The sequence below is a fragment of the Gymnoscopelus braueri genome (genome assembly GCF_963280865.1).
Source record: "Gymnoscopelus braueri genome assembly, chromosome: 6".
Taxonomy (NCBI): Eukaryota; Metazoa; Chordata; class Actinopteri; order Myctophiformes; family Myctophidae; genus Gymnoscopelus; species Gymnoscopelus braueri.
In genome coordinates this window covers 54,207,411-54,232,205 of record NC_137607.1, presented here as the reverse complement: position 1 = coordinate 54,232,205, position 24,795 = coordinate 54,207,411, and the positions used below count along the sequence as shown (strand labels likewise).

Genomic DNA, 24,795 nt, shown 5'->3' with positions numbered 1-24,795 from the left:
TGTGGGAGACCACTTCACCCATTTTCAACCATATCTTCATACTAGTCCTTACCCGGGGGATGTGCGCAAACCCCAAACTATGTGCAGGGCTTTGGGTTGTGCGCTCTATATATATATATATATGTCCAAAACTATTACTTTTCCGGATTCAAATTCAAAAACAGCAAAAGTAGCAGATCTACAAGCTCAAAACGAGTCACTTCGTGCCGCGTTTTGGCCTTGTAGATCTGCTACTTTTTCCGTTTTTGAATTTGAATCCTGGAGAAGAGCACTGGTCATTTGATCCTGCTGGCTGTGTCTGACACAACCCGGTCATTTTATGACCCGACATTGAATCGTTTCCACAACCATGAGAAGTCCATGTTTACGTTGTTTGAGCTAAACTATTTGTGCTAATAACACACCGTTGCGCGTGTCAATAAACGCTGCGTGCGAGGAGCACTATGGGGCCATGATATCGTCTCTGTCGGGTGGAGACCTCATATGTCCCAAAACTCTTACTTTTCAGGATTCAAATTCAAAAATAGCTAAAATAGCAGATCGACAAGCTCCAAACGTGTCGCTTCGTGCCGCGTTTTGAGCTTGTGGATCTGTTACTTTTGATACTTTTGTGTGACGCTGTGGTATTATCAATTAGGGCGTGAATTTAAAAAAAAGTTGGTATATGGAGATAAGAGGTTTCTGCCCCACAGCAACGATATACTGTAGCCCCAAAGGTTACAGATCCTATAGCCTGCGGAGACTGTAACCGTGACAACAGAGCCCATAGCCCGGGGCCACTAGCCTGGTAAACCCTCCCTCCGGAAATCTCATTTCCATTTCATTTCAGGAGTGAGTCTGGCCTGATCGCCCATTCTGCAATATTGGCTGTGGGCTGGAGTTGGGCGGGAGTAATACCGTTGACTGACAACCCCTTCAGCCAATGATCGTTTTTCCCCTTCAGCCAATCAGCCGTTCACCAGACTAATGTGACGCAACGGGACTTTTGAGACGGCCATGCCCAAAATGGGTTGCCTTATTCGGATACATGCGTGTCACTGCCCGCCCCTACCGGTTCTCTAAATTTTTATTTTTAAATAGGCTCTGTCATGATTAATTGACCACATATATGAAGTTAAACAACTAAATTCTATCCAAACGATATCTTATAAGTAAATTCCGTGCCTCAAAATAGAAGTTTGAGAGCTTTTTGAAGTAAAAAAAACAGCGGAGAAAATAGCGGACAGAAAAGATGGCTGCCGTTCGTGTTTTGTCGGCTGCATTCAGGCTGCACTCGGTGCCATTCGGGCTCACTCGAACTCGCCACCTGATTGGCCAACTGTCGCTGTCAATCACAGAACGATGTGCGACGACGCCGATAGGCTCGTCCATTTGGTGTACACAGCCAATATTGCAGAATGGGCGATCAGGCCAGACTCACTCCTGAAATCAAATGGAAATGAGATTTCCGGGAGGGTTTACCAGGCTACGGGGCCACACGCTGCATGCAGAAACTCTGCTGCAAACAAGTATGAGAGAGTTCACAAAAAAACATGAATAAACAGCTTAAATTTGGCGAAAGTGAAAAACTGGCTTCGTCACACTATTCATATGGCAATGGTCAATGGCAATCCTAGATGACTGGCATTATTCTGCACGACACTACCTCCAAACAGACTCAAGTCCTGCCGCCCCTATAATAAGGTGGCATCGAAACCTGTTGGGGCGTCTTTCAGAACACGGTTCTATTTTGGAGCGGCAGAGACCACCAAAACACATGTATGTATAATATTGCATACATTTATTGACGAGTTAAAACGTCACGTATATAAAATGAAAAACGTGTATTGCAGCATGTAAAATTTGACCATTCCAAATTCTCTCTTGAGAAATACAAGTCTGTTTTTTATTAAATATATGAAGATCTGCACAGATACTAATGGAAGTTTGTCTGTGAAACCACAATAGATCCGTCTTCATTTGCACTGTATTTAGCTAGTGACGGCAGCACAAAAGTTTCAAGTTCAAGAGCTTCCTTGCCGATCGGAGAGAAAGAGAAGAGAGCGAATTAAGTGAATGGAAGAGAAGAGTGTGAATGGAATGACGGATGTACGCAACATACAACAGTGTGAGCGTGCGTTTTGGTACATCAGAGCATTGTGGTGCAGCAGAGTTTATAGAGATTTGACACATCTAATTCTCCCAGCCAAAGTGAACAATTGGCCAACTTGACACGTTTCAGTGATGTGCGTGTCAATGGCGGCTTCAGCGTGTCAGAGTCTTTACACTCGGTATGATTCCGCTCTCACAGTTCTAGCTAGCCTGTCTGTCTGTCTGTCTGTTCTTCCTGTTCGCCATCACTCTCTCTGACATCCCTACAGGCTGCTCTGACCATAAGCCCTCACTGTCCATGACATTTACACACACAAACACACACAGTCGGGCAGAAACCTCTCATCTCCATACTCAATGCCCTACTTGATCACACACACACACACACACACACACACACACAGTGACATCTGTCACTGAGGGGATAACACACTGAAATCACCAGCTACACAACACAACAACGCAAATCAAACTTTTGTGTAGAACGTATGCTTGTACACAAAACACACTCAAACATGAAGGCCAACGACCTAACCCGCAGATGACCTATAAACACAGTGTGTTAACATCACCATAGAGTAAACCATATTCACATGGCAGGCCGTCTTCCCCCTTTTGCTTACGTCACACTGGAGTGTTGGGAAATCAACAGCGACCCCGGGTCACATGGGACTTATGGATTACATGACACTGTTATGTGCACACGCAAAACGTCACATCAGAAAACCTGGGATTGGCTAAAAATAAACCGTGAAACCGACAAAACTGGGGTTGGCTAAAGATAAACAGTGAAACTGACACACAAACGGTGTGTATATAACATGTGCCCCCTGCGTGCTTATTAGACACAACACAGAACACACACGCACAGTTTCCACACTTTCAACACTTTCACTCCTGTGTTGATTACCGTAGACATCAAAAACATGCTGTTGTGGAAGTGTTGCTATTTTCTCCTTACGGACTCCAGTGTTTTTGAAAGGGAGATCGGCCTTTCCGGCCATTGTGCGAGAGCGACTAAAGGGGGTGGGGCGTGTGTGTGTGTGTGTGTGTGTGTGTGTGTGTGTGTGTGTGTGTGTGTGAGTCTGAGACATAGCAGGCAGCTACAACGACTGGGACACACTACACACAGGCAAGCTCAAGCATACAGATTTGGACACACACACACACACACACACACACACACACACACACACACACACACACCCTGCTGAAGGCAGTCTACTAGTGTATAACAGATCTCCAGCTCTGTAAGCACATACAGTGACTCACAATACAACACGCAAATACAACACGTAGGCAAACACACACACACACACACACACACGAGTTACGCAGTCTGATTGTCTGATATACAAGGTGTCGGGGGTCAGATGTGTGTGTGGGAGGGGCAGAGAACACACTGAGCCTTTCCACCGCTCTTTCACAAGAAATACACAGGTAAAACTGAGACAACTAAAGTGTGTGTGTGTGACTGTGTGTGGTGTGGACTGAATACATGAACAGCAGAAAACTGAGAAAAGCAATTTCCACCACAGTTGAGCTTGGGAGGAACGCTTGTTTTGGTTCCCTCAGTGTCCTGAGTATGTGCTTTACAAGAAATGTCTGAGTTTAGAGATCATTTAATAAAGCAGGCGCGCCGACCAGAGCAGGCGTCCAAGTTGGCAAACCGGGGTGGATGGAATAGGTCATCACTTAAACCAAAACCAGTAATCCCATGTACGCAGTTGTACGCACAGTGTTAGAAAGCTACACAGAGAGAGAGAGGAGGGGAGTTGTTGGGAAGATGACGAGGCGAGTACAGGGGGAGGACAGACAGACAGTTTTTTTTTGGGGGGGGGGGGGGGGTTGAAGACTGAACGAGCTCTAATCAACACTGATACGTCTTGGGAAATCTAAATTCATTGAATGGGCTAGGAGGACAGCAGAGGGAAAACACCGGTAACAAACCTACACACACTGCTTTGAAACCCAATCCTGATACCTTCCAAATATGAGGGACCACCCTGTCTTTGCATTGGTTCTGTGAAGCTTCCTGATTTTTTTTCGCCACTAAGTTTTAGCCCATTGATTGATTGATTCATTGAATACTTTAACAGTTTGCAAAAAGTGCAGAGGTACGGTTCAACCATAATGCTAAAAAGGATAACACAAATCCTCTCTCACAGTTCTAGCTAGGCTGTCTGTCCTTCCTGTTGTCCATCACTCTCTCTGACATCCCTGCAGGCTGCTCTGGCCATAAGCCCTCACTGTCCATGACATTTACACACACGCACGCTGATAGGTTCTTGATCGTTATCTTAAACCCCCTTGCTGTTTGATCACACACAGATAAAGAAAGACACGTGACACACGAGATCTCTTTTACTCGTACGAGGATTGTAAACGACCATGTATCTCACTGGACACGATCCCAACTTACAATGGCGCATCCTCCCCTCTGCCAAGCACTTTATTATCAAAAGACAGGAGAAAGGAGGAGACAGTGGAGTGGAATTCTACTAGCTGATAAGGACTGTCAGACATATTACACATTGGATTAATACATTGCAGGAATTCAATTAAATGAATACAAATCAAAGAAAGAACTTATATACACACATTATAATATATATCTCTGTACACAGATATTATAAACTGGTCCTAACACACGCGCACACACATTCATTGAATGTAGATGTCACCGGGTCTATCAGTAGGCGGAGAGCTCTGATCATCTGGCTACGCAAGACTAGGCCAACAAGGTTTGAAGTTTGTTCCATTTGTGTGGAGCATAGTACATGAAAGCAGTCTTTCCTTGTTCACTGCTCTTCCGTGGACTGGTATATCTAATGTGTGATTGTGAACGTGTTGCATGTCCAGTAACCTTTGGCTCTAAAAGCGAAGATAGGTACAGAGGAAGCTTACCACACAAGGCCTTATAAATAAATAACATACAATGCTGCTCTCTACGTACTGCAAGAGAAGGCCAACCCACTTTATCATATAAAATACAGCGATGGGTGAGATAATCATCACCAGTGATAAAACGTAGGGCACTGTGGTAGACTGCATCGAGAGGTTCAAGTGTGGAGATTGAAGCATGCATGTACAGCACATCACCATAGTCAAACACAGACATTATGACAGATTGAATAACAGTTTTTCTGCTGGAAAAGGAAAAGCAGGACCTGTTTCTGTAGAGGAAACCAATCTGTCCTCTTAGTTTTTTGATAAGGTTCTCCACATGAATCTTAAATGAGAGCTTGGAATCTAGCCAAATGCCCAGGTATTTATAAGAGGAGACCAGCTCAATTTGAGACGACTACAAAAGCAGTTTATTATCCAACACGATTTTATCCAATTGCAAGTCTGCCACCATTAACCCATTCAATCCAGGAACGCATCTGTGTCATTTTAGATTTTAGCTATAACCATTATTGTACACTTTGACTATTAAAAAATAGCAGATATAAAAGCTCATGCTATTTTTTGAGAAAATCGTGAAAATGTTTGCAAATCTTTGAATACAGTACATGTTTTTTAAAGCTAACATTTGTAACTCAAATCTTTGCTTCTGGGGGTCCCTGGAACTAATATTTTGAGATGGGGGTCCGCGGCCAAATACATATCATTTTGGGGGTCCTTGACAAGAAAAAGTTTGAGCACCACTGATATAGCAATATTCGTCCCGGATTGAACGGGTCAACAGCACATCATCTCTGTTCATCCACCACAGCAACAAGTGTCCTCCAAGCAATGTGAGCTGAATCTATGGTAGGACTCGGAGGATACTTATTTCCTATCGATCCATATATAGTCGCTGTCGGGCAGAAACCTCTTATCTCCATGTTTGATCTTCTTTTGTAAATTATTGCCCTACTTGATCATACTAACTACAGCGTCAAAAATAGCAGATCCACAAGCTCAAAACGCAGTGCGAAGCGACGCGTTGAGCTTGTGGATCTGCTATTTTTGCATTTGAATCCTGAAAAGTAACAGTTTTGGACATAGACGGAGACAGAGACGATACATAAGTGTATTTAAAAGCAGCAAGACTTGTAGGTTGTAGGTGAGAACTAGGTTAACAGCATTATAGGCTTATACATGCTGTAATTAACGTCTAGCAGCTCAGCTTTTACGTTTTGGTTACTTATTTATTTATTTTAAAGAATATTTTGGGGTCTTTTCTGCCTTTATTGACAGTACATAGTTGAGATAGACACGCCGTCAGGCTGCATTAGAGCCTATATGTGGTATGCGCCTGGACCGCTAGGCCAGCGGGCGCCGCCACGTTTTGGTTATTTTGTTGTGGTTAGGAAGGTACATATAGATACTTCCCAAGCCCTGTGCACACTTTATTTCATTTCTTTGTATCAGGGACCAAATGTACGAAATACATTCATATTCATACAGACCAGCTCAATTTGTTCACCTTTAAGAGTGTAAACACCCGATGAGGGATTTATGTTTGGAGACCTAGTAAATACCATACATTTTGTTTTTTTTAGAGTTCAGAACAAGCTTAAGTTTAATTAAGGCCCACTGAAACCTATTAAACCATGAGTCAAGGTATTGCAGTATACCAGGGAATTTAGAAAAAGGTTATGCTTTTCAACACCATCAAAACACAGACGCTCCCATTTCTATTAAACTGATATGAAGATGCTGCATGGAGGTCATTGATCAATTTATTGAATACTTTATTAGTCAAAAATGTGGAAGTACAGAGTTACAAGTAAAAGTAACAAAGTACAAAGTAAAACACTAAAAAGGAAATCACAAAAAAGTCCTGGGGACTTGTTTCCATCATGGTCCCATGTATTCAATTCATCAACTATTAATTTATTGTAGTGCATAGCATCGTGAAAGTTTTGGCGCATAAATGTATAACTTGAGACGACTACAAAAGCAGTTTATTATCCAACTGCCAGTCCGCCACCATTAACCCATTCAATCCAGGAACGCATCTGTGTCATTTTAGAGTTTAGCTATAACCATTATTGTACACTTTGGCTATTCAAAAATAGCAAATATACAAGCTCGCGCAATTTTTTGGAAAATCATGAAAATGTTTGCAAATCTTTGAATACATATTTTTTAAAGCTAACATTTGTTTGTAAATCTTTGCTTCTGGGGGTCCCTGGAACTAATATTTTGAGATGGGGGTCCACGGCCAAATACATATCATTTTGGGGGTCCTTGACAAGAAAAAGTTTGAGCACCACTGATATAGCAATATTCGTCCCGGATTGAACGGGTCAACAGCACATCATCTCTGTTCATCCACCACAGCAACAAGTGTCCTCCAAGCAATGTGAGCTGAATCTATGGTAGGACTCGGAGGACACTTATTTCCTATCGATCCATATATAGTCACTGTCGGGCAGAAACCTCTTATCTCCATATCTTCTTTTGTAAATTATTGCCCTACTTGATCATACTAACTACAGCGTCAAAAATAGCTGATCCACAAGTGGATCTGCTATTTTTGAATTTGAATCCTGAAAAGTAACAGTTTTGGACATAGACGGAGACAGAGACGATACATAAGTGTATTTAAAAGCAGCAAGACTTGTAGGTTGTAGGTAAGAAGTAGGTTAACAGCTCAGCTTTTACGTTTTGGTTACTTATTTATTTATTTTAAAGAATATTTTTGGGTCTTTTCTGCCTTTATTGATAGTACATAATTGAGATAGACACGCCGTCAGGCTGCATTAGAGCCTATATGTGGTATGCGCCTGGACCGCTAGGCCAGCGGGCGCTAGCCTGGTAAAGCCCCTCCCTCCGGAAAATCTCATTTCCATTTGATTTCTGGAAGGAGTCTGGCCTGAAGGCTTGTCTGGGCGTTTCTAGCCCGTTCACCAAATGGACGAGCCTATCAGCGTCGTCGCTCATCGTTCTGTGATTGACAGCGACAGTTGGCCAATCAGGTGGCGAGTTTGAGTGAGCCCGAATGGGACCGAGTGCAGCCGACAAAAATGGAACGAGTCGCCATTGTTTCTGTGGGCAGTTAAACTTTTTACTTTCGGTTTTAAAACGCTCTCAAACTTTTTTGAGGCACGGAATTTACTTTTAAGATATCGTTTGGATAGAATTTAGTTGTTTAACTTCATATATGTGGTCAATTAATCATGACAGAGCCTATTTAAAAAAAAAAAATTAGAGAACCGGCAGGGGCGGGCAGTGACACGCATGTATTCGAATAAGGCAACCTATTTTGGGCATGGCCGTCTCAAAAGTCCCGTTGCGTCACATTAGTCTGCAAGTGGTAAAAATGCACTGGCTGAAGTGGGACACTGCTGATTGGCTGAAGGGGTTGTCAGTCAACGGTATTACTCCCGCCCAACTCCAGCCCACAGCCAAAATTGCAGAATGGGCGATCATGCCAGACTCACTCCTGAAATAAATTACAAATTAGATTTCCGGAGGGAGGGTTTACCAGGCTAAGCGGGCGCCCCCACGTTTTGGTTATTTTGTTGTGGTTAGGAAGGTACATATAGATACTTCCCAAGCCCTGTGCAAACTTCTCGTTTCATTTCTTTGTATCAGGGAGCAAATGCACGAAATACATTCATCTCAAGCAAAGAGAAAGGATGCTTTGCACCAGATGTATCCTTCTATCTACTGGCACATTTCCATCTGTATAGGCAGGTGAACAGAACAAATACATAGTGCACAGTGCAAGCAAAACCTATACACACACACACACACACACACACACACACATACTGCACAACAGACACACACAGTAACAACCATGCATGCAACCACGTATCCACACATAATGAGTTTAAGTGGTTCCTTATTGAAGTGTGTACCTATATTGGTGACAGGTAGTACTATACCTGTCACCTGTATACCCAACAGGTAGTACTATAATCCTTCTAAAGTGGTGTAGTGATGTTTTGTTCTTGCTATTATTTTTATCTGGCCTTTTAATTTGTTCTCGTTTTCGATTTTATTGTTTTTAATCTAGTTTAATAGTGTTTATTTTGCTGAACTATTTTTTTCATTTTTTCATCATTATTATTATTATTATTATAATAACGGATAGGCCTAAACATGGACACAGAGAGAGAGACGGAATGAGAGAGAGAGGGGGGGGGCAGGAAGGACACAAGGCCATGACCTAATGTTGTGCCCAGAGACAAGAGGAAGAGAGCGAGTGAGTGGAGAGAGGGAACACTGGGAGTTAGAGAGAGGCCGGAAGGGAAGGGAGGGGGAGAGGGGAGATACACAACAAGAGGGGGATGCACAGCCTTGAGCAGGGAACAGGAAGAGGACATGTACATTTAAAGAGAGAGAAATGAAGAGAGAGAGAGAGAGAGAGAAAGAGAGAGAGAAAGAGAGAGAGAGAGAGAGCGAGCGAAGCCTCAGTACACATCATCCTCATTTCTTTTCCTCTCTCAAGGAACACATTCCTCTCCTCCTACCATTCTCTCCCATCTATTGCCTCATTCAGTTGTTCCTTAACACTTGAACCCTGGCCTATGGCATCCCTTTCCTGGGCATCATGTCAAAATAGGCAAACATTCGGCAAAGACAGCAAATCTACGAGCTCGCCACGCCGAAGCCTCGTGAGCTCGTCTGTTGTCAGTAAAAAAATATTTTGATAATTAGGGGGCAAAGGACAGACCCCTGGGGGACCCCAGGGGACTAAGTATATTGGGTTTAAGTAAGTAAAAAAAAGAGGAGAGAGTAGTGAGAAGAGAGGGAGGGATGGAGGGAGGGCATGGATGGATGGATGGGTGAATGGACAGAGGGAAAAAGGCAACACCAACACAGGAACATATTAAAAAGAGGGAGGGAAGGAAAGTCAGGCTTACACGAGAGGGCATGAGTCAGAAAAAGGCAGGAAAAGTCAGAGGGAGGGAGAGAGGACTGACAAGACAAACATGACAGATTGACAGGCAGACAGGACCTCCAGTTCATCCCTCCGTATGTGCCTGTACCAGAGTGTTGCTCCTAATTCTTAATCTCTGTTAATCCCTTATCCACCCATCATCATCATCATCATCTCGCTCTCTCCCTCTCTTTCTCTCTCTCTGTTATTTAGTTCCACTCAGCGACAGCACATCAAAGCTACCCGGACAGCTATAATTGATGCCGCTAACTAGATCCACATTCTCAACATTATGCTCTGCCTCTTTTCACCTCTGTCACTACGACTCACTTATTCTCTCTCTCTCTCTCGCTCTACACAGTAAAATCCTCAGTGATAAATGTATCCATTTGTAACTGAGGGTGTACAAATGATAGCCTGGTAAACCCCCCTCCCTCCGGAAATCTCATTTGCATTTGGTTTCAGGAAGGAGGGTCTGGGATTGCTCACAGAGTAAAGCTGCCCGAACTGCTGCGCATTCGAACCAATCAGCGGCTGCTAGGGGCGGGATCATCCAATCACCTGCCTAGTAGCTTGAAAAAATGAAACTCCGTCTGTCATCGATTCTGCGACCGGAGTCTCAGATGCAAGTACGCTGTGAAACAAAATGTGTGTCGCAAGCTTCTTCCATTTGACGGAGTGAGGTTATACAAATGATCCATTACGGGTCAATTTGGTTACATTTGAACAAATCTCAAGGCACTGAAACACTGAAAGCGTCAGACCACTTGCATAATCATCAAACGCACCTATTGTTTACAAATGGCTGTAGCCACACTGGAGGTATCAAGTGGGTGCCTGTTGACACATCTATCTTTCAGAGCACGGTTCTATTTTGGAGCGTCGACACGCGGACACAACACGAGGTGTAACACTGCAAGGCATTGACAAACTCAAACTCGTATTGCGGCGTGTAAAACTTTGACCGTTCTAAATTCTCTGCACATATCCAGAAAAATAACAGGGGTGGTTCAAGTTCAAGAACGATTTGCTTGTCGGAGTGGATGCAGAACAGAGAGAGAAAGAGAAGAGTGCAACGGTCCCAGCGTGTTTTTTTTGTATAACATTCATTTCATTTGGGTTAGTGCGGTGTGGATTCAAATTATTTGATAATTGTGGAGCAGCCAAATATTAAAAAATAGCAGATATACAAGCTCACAGCGCGTCACTTCGTGCCACGCTTCGAGCTTGTACATCTGCTATTTTTGAAAGAGAAGAGAATTCTCCCACCCTTCAACGTGATGAAGTGACCTAACTTGACGTGCGAGCACCACTGTGGCACTTTTTTTCAGTGTGTCAGGGGCCTTCGGAGTTAAGTGAACACTGAGGATTTTACTGTGCACATCCCACTTGTCCTCGTATTCCCTTTCCCTCGTTACAACACTCTCTCCACTTCCATGCACTGAGGCGATAATAACAAGGGACACTAAAGGACACGCAGCACCACACACTGCTGGGCTGGGTACGACCGTTGTCCCGGGGTAGACCCAGGGTCAGCGTTGATGGCCGCTATAAAAACCGCGGTATTGATAATAAACACCTGAAATGGAGAACTTAACGCTCTGCCAAAGGGTTATGGTCCTGCAATAAAAAAAACATACTGAGAAGATGGATAGATAGAGAGATGGACCATCGGGACTCCACAGAGCAGTTGAGCTGTGTGTGTGTGTGTGTGTGTGTGTGTGTGTGTGTGTGTGTGTGTGTGTGTGTGTGTGTGTGTGTGTGTGTGTGTGTGTGTGTGTGTGTGTGTGTGTGTGTGTGTGTGTGTGTGTTACAGTGGGTTATGTGCACGGATGCTAAACTGACCGGTGAAGAGGTCCCCGTTGCTGTAGGCCTTACCGCGTCCCTCTTCATCGTTGGGCACGGCAGACACCTGCTTGGCTGAGGTACAGCCCATGGCCTCACTCTCTGGAACCTCTCCTCAGCATCGCACTCTCACCTGGTAGAGAAAGAGAGAAAGAGAGAGATAGAGAGAGAGAGAGAGAGATTGATGAGGGATTTGATGGCCACAACAGCCAAGTGACATGAAGAACACAACCATCCGTTTATTTTTCCCAGTGGAGAGAGACGAGTTGATTATTATATTACATTATTTATATTGTCTCTGTGGGGCCGAAACAAACCTCTTATCTCCATATTTTAACTCTTTACCTTTATATATATATTTTTTTTTTTCAGAAATTAAAGCCCTACTTAGTACTTGATCATACTACAGCGTCACACAAAAGCGTCAAAAGAAGCAGATCCACAAGCTCGAAATGCGGTGCAAAGCGACGTGTTTAGAGCTTGTAGATCTGCTACTTTTGCTGTTTTTGAATTTGAATCCTGTAAAGTCACAGTTTGGGACTGTGAGGTTTCCACCCAACAGACACGATATATTATAAAATACTTTATTTGTATAGGACTCTATAAGCACTTACCTGGCTTCTGTATTTTGGGCAGGTCAAAAGAAAACTTTTTTTAGATTCAACTTACTTGACACAATTTTAACACATCGGGTGCCAAACACGGTCTGAACCGTGTTTTCACAGAGTAGCGCTTTGGTGCCGAACACGGTCTGAACCGTGTTTTCAGTCTTTTTGTTTTTTGGCTGGAGCAGCTTTGGAATCACCCGTGGTGATTCTGAGAAGGAAAGGACAGATGGATCACCGTGTCAAAAAACATGGCTCCCATCCGCTTCCGTCTCCCATCTCCTTCTCTAAAACACCTATAACTCCGAAACTTTTTACGCTGGGGAAAACGACTCATTTTGTATGCACGATCGCTCCGCCATTGTTACTCGCGTGAGAGATGTTATCGTTCCAGGCGTTAGCCAGGACCATCGTGCTAAATGAACGCATGCTTTGTTTCACATGGATTTCTCGTCTTGGAGTCTACAGCTTAAACAGCGCCGCGCAGCTTAACGGTGAGATTTCTGGCACCGAACGTAATCTGTTATTATAAAATTCTGGCACCCAATGTGTTAATAGTGAAAATCTACTGTACAAGCTCACAACGGAGTTGCGACTCATTATGAGCTTGTAGATCGGGCTATGTTTGCTAAAGACTGCAGTACAGCTAAGTATAGAATAGGTGATTAAGTTGTTAAAACAGAGTTACAAAGCGTTTGCACAGCTTCAAAGAGAGAAAAAGGAAAAATTGTGTGAGAAACAACAAAAGAGCATAAAAAGGTCAAAAAAAGCGTGCAAGAAACATACAAAGATAAGAATACAAACAGACTGTAGTCTGTTAGCCCATTAAGACCTGGAACGCATCTGTGTCACTTTAGGTTTCTTTGGCTATTCAAAAATAGCAGATATACAAGCTCATAGTGCGGCACCGAGTGCCGCGCTATGAGCTATGAGCTTGTATATCTGCTATTTTTGAAAATATATATATATATATATACTTTTTAAATCTGTCGGATTTAGAAAACATTTTAAGAATCGGACACAGGCCTTAATGGGTTAAGACCTGGAAAGCCTACATTGTTATACCTTTAAAACCGGGAAAGCATCTGTGTCATTTAAAGGGATAGTTCAACACCAAAATGACTTTTTTTCCTATCGATTAGTCACCCCATGAAGCCTTGAATTCATAGATATTTTTGTTTGTTTGTCGCATTCCTAAGCCAATAATTTGATGACCGGCAGAGGTTTCGGTAGGAGACAAAAAGAGTCTCCTTTGTGTCTCCTACCGGAACCACTAGCCTACCGGTCCGCTGGAGTGACTAATCGATAGGAGATAAAAATAAGCTTTTCAGAAAACTTAGGTTAGGATTTAGAAGGCTAACCTAAGTCTATAAAAGTCTATAAAAGTGTGTTTTCAGAAGTGATTTAAAAGAGAACACTGATCTTGCGAGCCTGATCTACTCAGGCAGGTCATTCCATAGTCCAAGGATGCCCCGGTGGCAAAGGCCTGATTGCCTTTTGCCATTGTTTTTGCCCACCCGGCGGCTGCCCACCCACTCGTCCCTTCAGTCCAAAAACGCTGTCAGCATTGCCGTGTGAAGAACAACACTGCAAGACGAAACAACACAGTCTCACCCTGGAGCCAGCCGGATGACACAGGGCTGTGGACGTCTCTCAGACACACTGGAGCTTCACTGTCAGTCAATCACACGCACATACTATACATAGTCTCAGTGTCACTCACACAGGACACATGTCACACAGGACACGTACGCTGTCACTGACAGCGTACGACCAACTGCCGGTTACATAAGGCCACACATGAACCAAGTATTATAGACCAGGGGTTCTCAAAAAGTGAACCACTGGTTCACTCCTCAAGGACCCAAGGGGTCCTTGAGGAGGTTCCAGGGGGTCCCCAGCAAAAGTATTTAATATAGCGTCACAATCATTTTAACCACTTTATCCATTTATACGTTGGCTATACAAAAATAGCAGATCTACAAGATCTACAAGCTCACTAAATATCGAAAATATTTGGGACATTTTTAATAATTTTGTTTTTTTGTAACACAAATGATGGGGGGGTCCGCGGCCAAATACATATTCATTTTGGGGTCCTTGCCACAAAAAGGTTTGAGAACCTATGTTATAGACACACACGCAAAAACTGAGGTGTTTACACTTCCAGTCGCACCATAAGGGGGGTCTGGATTGGAGGACAGGATACAAACGCGAGGGAAGGAAGACAAAGGGAGGAAACACAAAGGTGATTTGAGGAGAAAAAGGTAGAGCTACTGTAACTACTGAGAGAAGAGAGAGAGGCCAGAGGGACAGAAAGAAAGAAAGAGGAATACAGAGAGACATGTCTGGGGCTTCAAAAGACTGCCGGCCTCTTCTGTTACCTCTCCTCCTCCCACTTTCCTTAAATTTTCCTCCAAGCGTTTGAAGCTGACAGGAGGCTTGGGGTGCACCTCTGTGTTTAGGCTACTGCACAAGACTCCACCTCGTTTAACCTTGCACAAAGCACCAGGTGTGTGCACAGACGAAATGGTTGCAGTGTGGGTGTGTGGGTGTGTGTGTGTGTGTGTTCATCTGTGCGCAATATGCATGCATGGATGGATGTTGTGTATGATTTACAGTGTGCTTGTTAATGTGTAATTTGTGTTGGTGTTACAGTTTGCATAGTTAATGTAGTGTGTGTGTGAGTGCGTGTGTGCGTAGGGTGTATGCTATACGTTTGCTAGGATGACTGACTGAACTCATGCATGAATTCTCGTCCTCTGCCTCCTTATTAGGTTAAATAACATTAATCTCCGAGCGGTGCTTACACACACATGAGGTCTGCCAGAGTGAGAAGGGATTGTACCTGGAGGGAGGAGATCAACACACACACACACACACACACACACACACTTCTTGCCAGCATTTAGAGGCAGCTGGCAGGATCATCACATTTGTTTGTGGGGTGTGTGTGTGTGTGTGTGTGCGTGCGCTCATGCACGGTGTCACCTGTGGCTTAAATGTGAGGCCTGGTCCAGAGTGCAGCTTATCAGTCAGTTCCAGGCAGTCAGGAACACCACTCACTAGTATTACAGCTCTGGAACAACTCAATTATGGCTCACACACACACACACACGCTCACACACAACGTGCTAGTTCTTACACGTGCAATGAAGGGGAGAGAATATTCTGTCCAAGGCATGTCTTCGACATAGAGATAGACAATGAGGAATTCTATTTATCGTATCCTAGCGTTGGACTACGTGTACGTATTGTTCTTCAACTGTGCAGCAGAGCGGTACGGAGAGAGCCAAAAGAAAGAGAAACAAACCAGAGAGAGAATGGTGAAAGGCTGAGAGAAAGAATGATTAAAAGAAAGAGGTGAATCAGACAAAAGGGAGAGATAAAAGGCAACAGCAGCAGAATTTCTACCCCTTTCACACCAAAGCAATGGCCCAAGCACTAAGCAGTGGTGTTTGCTGTACCCAGTACTTTTTGGAAGATAGTTGAAAATCACACATGGTTATTTGTTTAGGAGCAGCACCTATAATATGATTTAAGGACACCGGTCAGCATTTTGCATCTATGGGAAAACATTTTAGCTTAGCATCTAGCATTGTACCAGATTATTGATTCATTTAGCGACAATTCCGCTTTACTTCTCAATATACCCCTTCAGCACATAGGCCATGATGCCTTCTTTTTTGGATGAAAAGTCTAAATGCAACATTGACTGCAAAGCAAAAAGATAATTTTTCAATGTCATGGAAAAAAAACTAACCAATTCTAAGTAACTGTGTCACAGTCCTAAACGTAAGCACTCATTACTCATTATGTTTATTTCCCATACACTAAATGTGTTAAAAGAGGCTATAAAAAAGGTGAATGCCTCTAATGCAGCACCAGCTGTAAATAAGCATGCACACATCCAGTAATGTACACAACATACCTTTCTGTCATCCTCTTATTGAACAGTAACATATCTCTGACTGGTAAAGGCAAATTAACCTTATGGGAAGATGTCTGAGCTGAGAAGAATTAATAGACTTATTGGACTTATTGTTTTCTCCCACCTCAGTGATAACTGTAATATGCTTAGGCTTACAGTCGAATCAGGCTCATTGATGCCATATTTATATTTCATGGGCAGATGAGGTGTTTATTTATATTTCATGGGCAGATGAGGCCTCTTAGTCCATAGACTTAAATGTGCAGTATTTGGGTTAACCTAATTTTGTTTTATAAAAATCCTGGGAATTGCAGCTTCCCCATAAGTAATGCCCTAGCACCGCCTATGGAAAGGGATGTTAGCCTAGTTAATGTGGGAAGAGAAATACAGTCAAAATGTTGATGGTTCGATTAGCAATGTGAATATATTTCCATTGGTAATTATAGAATAAAGCCTTAAAAAAGATGTAGTGCCCTTGATGTAATTACAAAGCCCCATCTGCATGCCTTTGATCTGTGTGTGTTTATACCACACTAAAGCAATACTACAGCAAAAGGTGCAATACATACGGTCCAGCCACTCTTACAGCTATTGTTGTGCAGAGAGAAAATGCTAGCCTATGTGAAACGGTAAGCCAAGACAGCTGCTACACACATTACATTACATTTAAGGCTACACCTAAAACAGCAGCCTGCTTTTTGTCAAACCTGACTCAAAACCAACTGCACTACAATGCGGATAAACGGGGGCAGTGAATAAGGAACTTGGTGGTGTTGTCGTGCTGACCCGCAGGGCAGCAGGACAATGCGGCTCTATCATTGGCCCGCCGCAGGCTGTTGGCTTGCTGCAACAGATGTGGAAGTGTGTCAATGGGGCACTCACTCTGGCAAGTCATCTAAGACCCTGATACCGAGTACCAACCTTGGCTTGTCCCTCCATCTCTTCTACACAGGCACACATAGTCACAAATATACTCACAGATACACACACACACACACACACACAACATAATCTTTGTTCTGGCTCAGAACGTAGAGTGGCCGGCCGCTTGGGAATCGGAAGGTTCCCAGATCGATCCCCGGCTTCTCCTGGCTTAGTGTGTCCTTGAGCAAGACACTTAACCCTTTAACTGCTCCCGAGGTGCAGGTTGGTGCCTTGCATGGTTGCCTTCGCTATCGGTGTGTGAATGGTTGAATGAATGTAATGCACTTTGTCTAAAGGCGATAGATATGAATGCATGAATGTTTACCATCTAGCATTCAATCGTTCAACGCATCTGTGCAATCAGTTGGCATAATTTAGAGCTTATTTAGAAAGACATGGAAACAGTACAGGGAAGTACAAATGTCACAAACGTCATGTTAGCTAGTTTTGCGTCATTCCAAGTTGAACTTAAACCAGGTTTACTGAAGAAAGACATCTGGCAAGAGGCAAATGTTTTACCCCTTTTAAAAATGTCACTCCTTGTGTCCAGTAAGTCAACATCATTTGTATTTTAAGGCCAAAAGACACTCTTAAACACACGCTGAATGGACAAAGCTCTGGGAATGAGCATCAGTTTGGGAAATGCACAGACGTGCCTGGGCTTGCATACCTGGAGAGATGGGACATGACCTAGTCTCAGTTGTGTGAACAGGCTCCCTCTAAAAGTACGTTTGTCAAAGGAGAAACTCAAAAGGGCTGTGGGGGTAGATTTGTGTGGACGTCCACACACACGGGGCATTTGCTTGCGTAAACACACATGCGCACAAGCACAGTAGTGTGCGTGTGAGTGAGGTAACAGGTCTCATACAAACCACAGACATAGAACACACACACACACACGCGTCACACACACACACACACACACACACACAGCTTGTGTGTGAAACTTTCTCAAACATAGTGCTTTGCCAGAGGCAGTGTGAGCAAACGGGAGTAGAGCCTGAAAAACTGGCTGAGTGAGAGAGAGGGATCGAAGAGGATTGACTCCATTAGACTGGGGTAAAAGAGGGAAGTGCTGGTAGTGAGTAGGTTTGGCAGAGACTGTTACAAGGTAGGGGTGTTGTTATTCTGTGTACTTATTCCCTTCCATGTTCTCTTGATTACTTCCCTCTCTAACCTGATGGACGTGCCTGGGTGTAAACAACGGGTGGCAGCCTGGGAAGAGAAAGAGAAGCGAAGGCAAATGCATGGGAAGGAGGAGGGAACAGACTTCACACAGTCCAATCCCTGCAGTCAAACTGGGCCTTCTAGTCTAGTCAATGCTGACCAACCAATGACCAGTGGCATGGACTGTGTTCCGTCTTTAAACGGATGACTCATAATATGACTCAATAAAGATGACTCAATCATTTTACATTAACATGAACAATTTAAAACCATTTTAACATTCATTATTCAATGCAGGTGTTTTCATTGAGAGACCGATAATAAGCAGGTTCAGTCTTTCATTTAGGTACAATTTAGACACAAAATGGGTTTTGTTGGGATTGAACGCATTTCCCTTTCAGTTTCACAATACATAATTCACAACGCTATTAATCTATTGTATGCACAGTACAATGACCATATATCACCATAAAGGTTTATGTGTTGTGTGCAGAACTGTTCTGCACTTGCACGTTGTCCACTGCATGGTTACCGGCTCAACTCGCTTGTTGTGGTACCACTTACTTCCCATTTCCACCACAGATAGTACCCCTTAAATGGAGCTCAGTTCCACCACAGATAGTACCCCTTGGAGCTGGTAGTTTCATTTCCCTTTTACTACGGCTAGTTTAAAAGTTTGTTTACAGTATACGGAAGCTTCCATGCAGTATAGGAGAGTGCATGACGCTACGGTTCTCTCTGACCAATCAGTAGTCTGCACTTTGCAGTGAGTGATTTCACATCACCTTTGGGCATCGCCATGACTCACTTGGAACCTCGAAGGAGATGATACCAAACACAGTACCAGTGCCTAAAAAGGCAAGTATAGTTCAGTCGAGTTCAACCAGTACAATGGAGTGGAAAAGCAACTAACCAAACTGGGCTCGTCAGTGCAGTGCTCTATGCAAGGGTTTTTCAAATACTGCATGTCCATGATGGTACCCAAGTAAGAAAAGCCAATCTTTGCCCCATCAACAAATCAATCACTAGGATTGTAGCAGCACCTGCACTTTCGAATGGTTTATGGCAGTGGTTTTCAACCCTTTTCACATCAAGGTCTGTTATTTATTCGGCATTTGAGCCACAGACCACCATTTGATTTAGACTCTCAGACCCCAAGACTTAGAATATTTATCGTTGGATACGATTTTGTCCACAATTCCATGCCGTTTTGATGTGGTACCATAGGAGAGATAAAACGTTGATAAAAAATAACTATTCTCTAATTAAGTAATGCACATGTTTAACAATAATTTAACTCTTGAGTGTAAAATCCATTTGGTTTCATTTTTACACTCTCAAGAGTTAAAGATCTATAATAATAATTCATCGATTTCTGTCTATTAAGGTAACACTGAGCAGTGAGCACAGACTTATTGCAGGTGCAGTGGTTGACAGTGACACTAAGTTCTCAGAGGCCCTTCCTTGCCCATCGGGCAAATACACTTGCCCGAAAGGTACATCAAATTAATGTTAAATCCAATAAAAAACTGTCGCCACAGTTTGATTTGCAAATCTGAATGAGTGCAATTGCTACTTGTAAAAAGTAGCATTATTTGTTCTTCATGAATAACCAATAATATTTAATGAAGACGGTTCCTTCCCCATTCAAACGCACTTGCCCGTCGGGCAACCTGAAAGAAAACTCTACTTGCTTTATTCACTTGCCACAGGCAGTCTGGCAACCTTAGTGTCAACCCCTGAGGTTGCTCCTTGGGACTCAACAACATTGCCATTTTGTTTGAGCTTTCAAGTCAGAGATCCATTTTGACTTAAGGTGAAAGCTAGACGGATTTTCTGCATACTGTGAATGGAATTGAGAGTAATTAATTACCTAGGTTCTAGGCACTTAATTACACCTAAACTCCTAGAATAATAGAAGACTGGCAGTAGTCTAGGTCCCCAGGCTCAGAGCTGTGAACCACTTCTACATGCTCCACCACACTTCACAAATGTCACATTATGCCAAGTATGATTGATTGAATAATAACATATAAAATCATTTGAATGGCAAAGACTGATAGACATTATTAACAAGAAAATGTGTGTGATCATAAATTCAACCTTAATGGTTTGGTTTCGCTTTGACTTTTTAGGCATTTTGCTGATGCTCTTATTCAATCTGCATTAGTATAATAAGCTATGCATAGCTTAAATTCATGGATTGGATTTGCTACAATTATACATGTATTAGTTCTTTTTTACATTTATCTTCTTACCGTCAGAACAAAATCTAACTGTACACTTGAGCTCACTGGCTGAGAATCATAACTCTGTGCAGCACAGTAAAATAAAAAATCTATCGTTGATTTAACTCGGCAGAGTGTACATATGGAATCAAACAGAGCCGTAAGTCCATTTGTACTCTCTTCTGAGTTGAATTAACACTGAGGATTTTTACTGTGCTGTTGTGTGTCTGTCTTGCTCTCGTTGACAGGACAGAGGTCCAGTGCAACTCCTGAGCCAACGCGTCATAATATTTACACTAGCCAGGCAGCAAAATGCTGCACCTTTCCTCTCCACTTGTCCCCGTTTAAGCACTCCATCAAGCCTGACAAGCCTGGAAAGCTCTTCCAACACACACGCATACACACACAAAGCTCTGCCAACACGCATGCATGCACACAATGCATGTGTGCATGCATGCATGCATGCATGCACACAATGCATGTGTGCACGCACAAACACAAAATGCATGTGTGCCCACACCACATGCACGCAAGCGCAAAATGTATGTGGCAGACACAACAAAAAAAAGGCTATTTTACCCAAACGTTTTTTGACAACAAAAGAGAGAAACTTTAGGCGATAATTAGGCCATACAGTTGGTCAATGGTGATTAATTTCACGTTTACTACGACTAGTTTAAAAGTTTGTTGACAGTATTCGGAAGCTTCCATGCATGCAGTATAGGAGAGTACGTCATGAGTCATGACACAAGGACACGAAGATTCTCTCCGACCAATTAGTGGTCTTCTGCAGTAAGTGATTTCACATCACCTTTTGGCATCGCCTCGGCTTACTTGGAACCTCGACAGAGACGATACCAAACACAGCACCAGTGCACTTACACGCAAGCACAAAATGTTATGTGGCAGACACTCTGCAATCAGCATGGTGTGCTATGGTCCCAAGTGTGAGTCTCCATTCTCGCTCCCTGTTTGCACTTGAGGAGAGCAGTGAGCAGCGCCTCTCTCTCTCTTGCTATTGTAATGAGTGTGAGAAGTGGTCATGGAGGGAGGGATGGAGGGAGGGGAGGGGATGGGAGAAGAGGAAGAGAGAGAGAGGGGAGGGTGGTGCCGATATAACAGCTCCACTGTTCTGGTCGGGGGGATCCAGAGCATGGCCTTGTGACTGACAATGAGACACACACGTCAAGTGGCAGCACACAGCTAAAGCACATTGCTAAAGCATGTGCTGGTTGAAGCAGTGAGAGAATGTTCTTATCTGGATGGCTGGTCACCTCTCACTACGTGCAACTTTAGCAATAGGGACCATGTTTTCACTTAACCACATTAACCCTGACATGGTCCCTATTTTGGGAAAATGTCCCACTTTTTCACAATTATTTCAAACATTTTCATACATAGCAGATCTCCAAACTCACAACATGTCGCTTTGTGAGCTTGTAGATCAGCAATTTGTCGTACAGTGAAGTGTACAGCTCAAGTGGTTAAGGCTCATAAAACCAGCTAACTTGAAATTGAGATGTCTCCATGGCTCTGGCCATTTCCTGTCTCCTCTGTGGCTTAGAAAGAGAGAGACAGAGAAAGATGGAGAGAGAGGGAGCGACAAAAATAACACAGACGAGAAGGAGAAAGGGGTGAGTGAGTACACTACAGAGTGCGGTTTAGTAATCTAGCCTCATAGATCATTTGAGGAGCCTAATTGACATTTAACCTTGCCCAATGTTCTTGCGCCACCCAACATCTTGCTAGGGGCAGCATTAGGGATGTAAAGGAGTTAAGGTATAGACCTACCTACCACGGTTTCAAGCAACCACGGTTCTAAAGCGCAAGCCTTTCCCTGTAATACCGTGCCCACCGACTGTATACATTTATATTGTGCAATGCGCATGGAACCGCATGCCACTACAGTACAGGGTTACCTAATACCTATCCACAGCTCCGCTCACGACAGCAAGGGGGGAAAATTAAACATGACACTTCACATTGCTAGCCATATTGAATTGAAACGGTTGATTTTCCATTAGGATGGGAAAGCAAGTAGCTCTTCAGAACAAAGTCAAAGAGTCCTTTGCCAAGGGTGTGAAATATGGGTCTATATCGAAGCAGGCAAAGGAACGGAATCATGCAGTGGCATATTTTATAGCAAAAGACATGATGCCGTTCCAAGTGGTCAAAATAATCTGGACTCCTTTGATTTCATTTGATGAGGAAAGCTGCCCCGCTGTACAATGTGCCATCTAAAGTGATTGATTCATTAACTACTTTTCCAGCAAAGAGATTCCCCAAAAATGTACAGTGAAGCGTGAGCAGCTGTGGACAAGAAGGTGTCAGACAGGGTGTGGTTTTCAGCAACCACAGACCTCTGGACCAGCAGCAGTGGTGGCGGTGAAACGTACATTAGTTTTAACAGTCCACTCTCTCTCCTCTGATTGGCAGCTGATGTCTGCTTGGAAACAATGTATTTTCCTGAAGACCACACGCCCATACTTCAGAGATGATAGAGAATATGCTCCAGGCTTGGAAAATATACAGAAGGAAAGTTGAAGAGGGCCCACAATCCTTGGGAGTGGTTAAGCTGCTTTGAGCACATAACCTCCTCAACTTGGCCATTTCTAAAGCCCTGGGTCACATCGAGGGTGCAGACCGCAGTCAGGCCCTGCAGACACCTGTAGGTTTTTTTCACTAAACTGGAATTGAAACAGGCGCTCAAGAAAAAGCAGGAAGACCTGGAGCTCCCTGACCATGCCCTGATCCACAACGTGGTACACAGTAGTGGTGGGAAAAAAACGTACATTTCATTGACCGAACGATTTTGTTCATGTTCAATGTTCAACTCAACCGCACTGCTGTCTGTCTGTCGTGGGAACAGCCCTCCCTCCCCCGTCCTGTGTATGGGGGGAGGACACAGGGGACATGAACGAAAGCGTGAACTTAAAGGGGAAGACCACTCATTTTCAACATTGAACTACCGGTATGTCTTTAATACACCTTAGAGCTGTTGTGTGGAAATAAGAAAAAAGTCCCCCCCCCCCCTCTATGTTGCCTAGAACTGGATAATTGATTGAAGTCATGTGATCAGTGACATACGCAGGGTGTACTTTTGGATGAGGGGGCGGAGCCAAAAGTACACCCTGCGTATGTCACTGATCACATGACCTCAATCAATTATCCTTTTCTAGGCAACACAGAAGGGGGGCTTTTTTCTTATTTCCACACAACAGCTCTAAGGTGTATTAAAGACATAGTTCAATGTTGAAAATGAGTGGTCTTCCCCTTTAACAGTTTCAGGAAGTTAACTAGTTCGTTCCTGTTCACACCAATGAACTACTTCTTTTGAACGAATCGATCATGAACGACCCATCACTAGTAAACAGGTGGCCTTCTTCTCAATGGCGCCGGGATTCCTGAAGCAGCAGCAGGCTGTCTGTGCTGTTTCGTCTGGGGCACAGGAACTCATATCATCTCATGCCAACTGATACAAGATACAATAATCACCATTTTGGAGGATATCAGCCAGCTGGCCCCACTCCCTGTTCACAAATTCACAAATGCCCTTGACTCAGACAAATGGGTCAACATGGCTCTGAAACCCCTCCCCGAAGCTTATTATAACCAACAACATCCTTCTAGATGGTGAAGAAGACTCAGATGAAATCAAACAAATGAAGCTGGGAATTACTTGATAACTAGCCAATACTTGTATTCGGAAAAGACAAAGAGAATCGTGGATATATCTGTCGTTTCCTCGATCCAATATTAACCCGTTAAGACCTGAAGCCGAATCTACATGTCTCCTAAATCCCAACAGTATTCTGAAAAACGTATGTTTCTATATCAGTGGTGCTCAATCTTTTTCATGTCAAGGACCCCCACAATTATATGTATTTGGCCGCTGACCCCCATCTCAAAATGTTTTGTTCCAGGGACCCCCAGAAGCAAAGAATAGAGTTAAAAATTTTCGCTTTAAACCATATATATTCAAAGATTTGCACACATTTTCACGATTTCTCAAAAATAGCAGATCTACAAGTATACAAGTATGTATATCTGCTATTTTTGAATAGCCAAAGTGTAAAATAATGCTTTTTTAGCTCAAATCAAAAAATGACACGGATGCGTTCCAGGTCTCAATGGGTTAAAGAGTTAGCCTCTCTACCAATGTTGAACACACAAAGAAGG

At 43.4% G+C, this 24,795-nt stretch overlaps 1 protein-coding gene across 4 annotated transcripts in view; it reads right to left on the bottom strand.

Annotated features, from left to right (window-relative positions):
- The window catches only part of LOC308087503 (uncharacterized protein C1orf21 homolog), a 49,807-nt gene that overhangs the window by 18,112 nt on the left and 6,900 nt on the right, over window positions 1-24,795 (bottom strand). For 2 of the 4 annotated variants that reach the window (XM_080431416.1, XM_080431417.1), the window contains one exon: window positions 11,795-11,894. In XM_080431416.1, coding sequence (XP_080287542.1) covers window positions 11,795-11,852 — 58 coding nt within the window. In that variant the 5' untranslated portion in view covers window positions 11,853-11,894. Of the gene's footprint in view, window positions 1-11,761; window positions 11,895-24,795 lie in introns of all 4 variants that reach the window. The other 2 variants (XM_080431414.1, XM_080431415.1) reach the window with 1 other exon arrangement.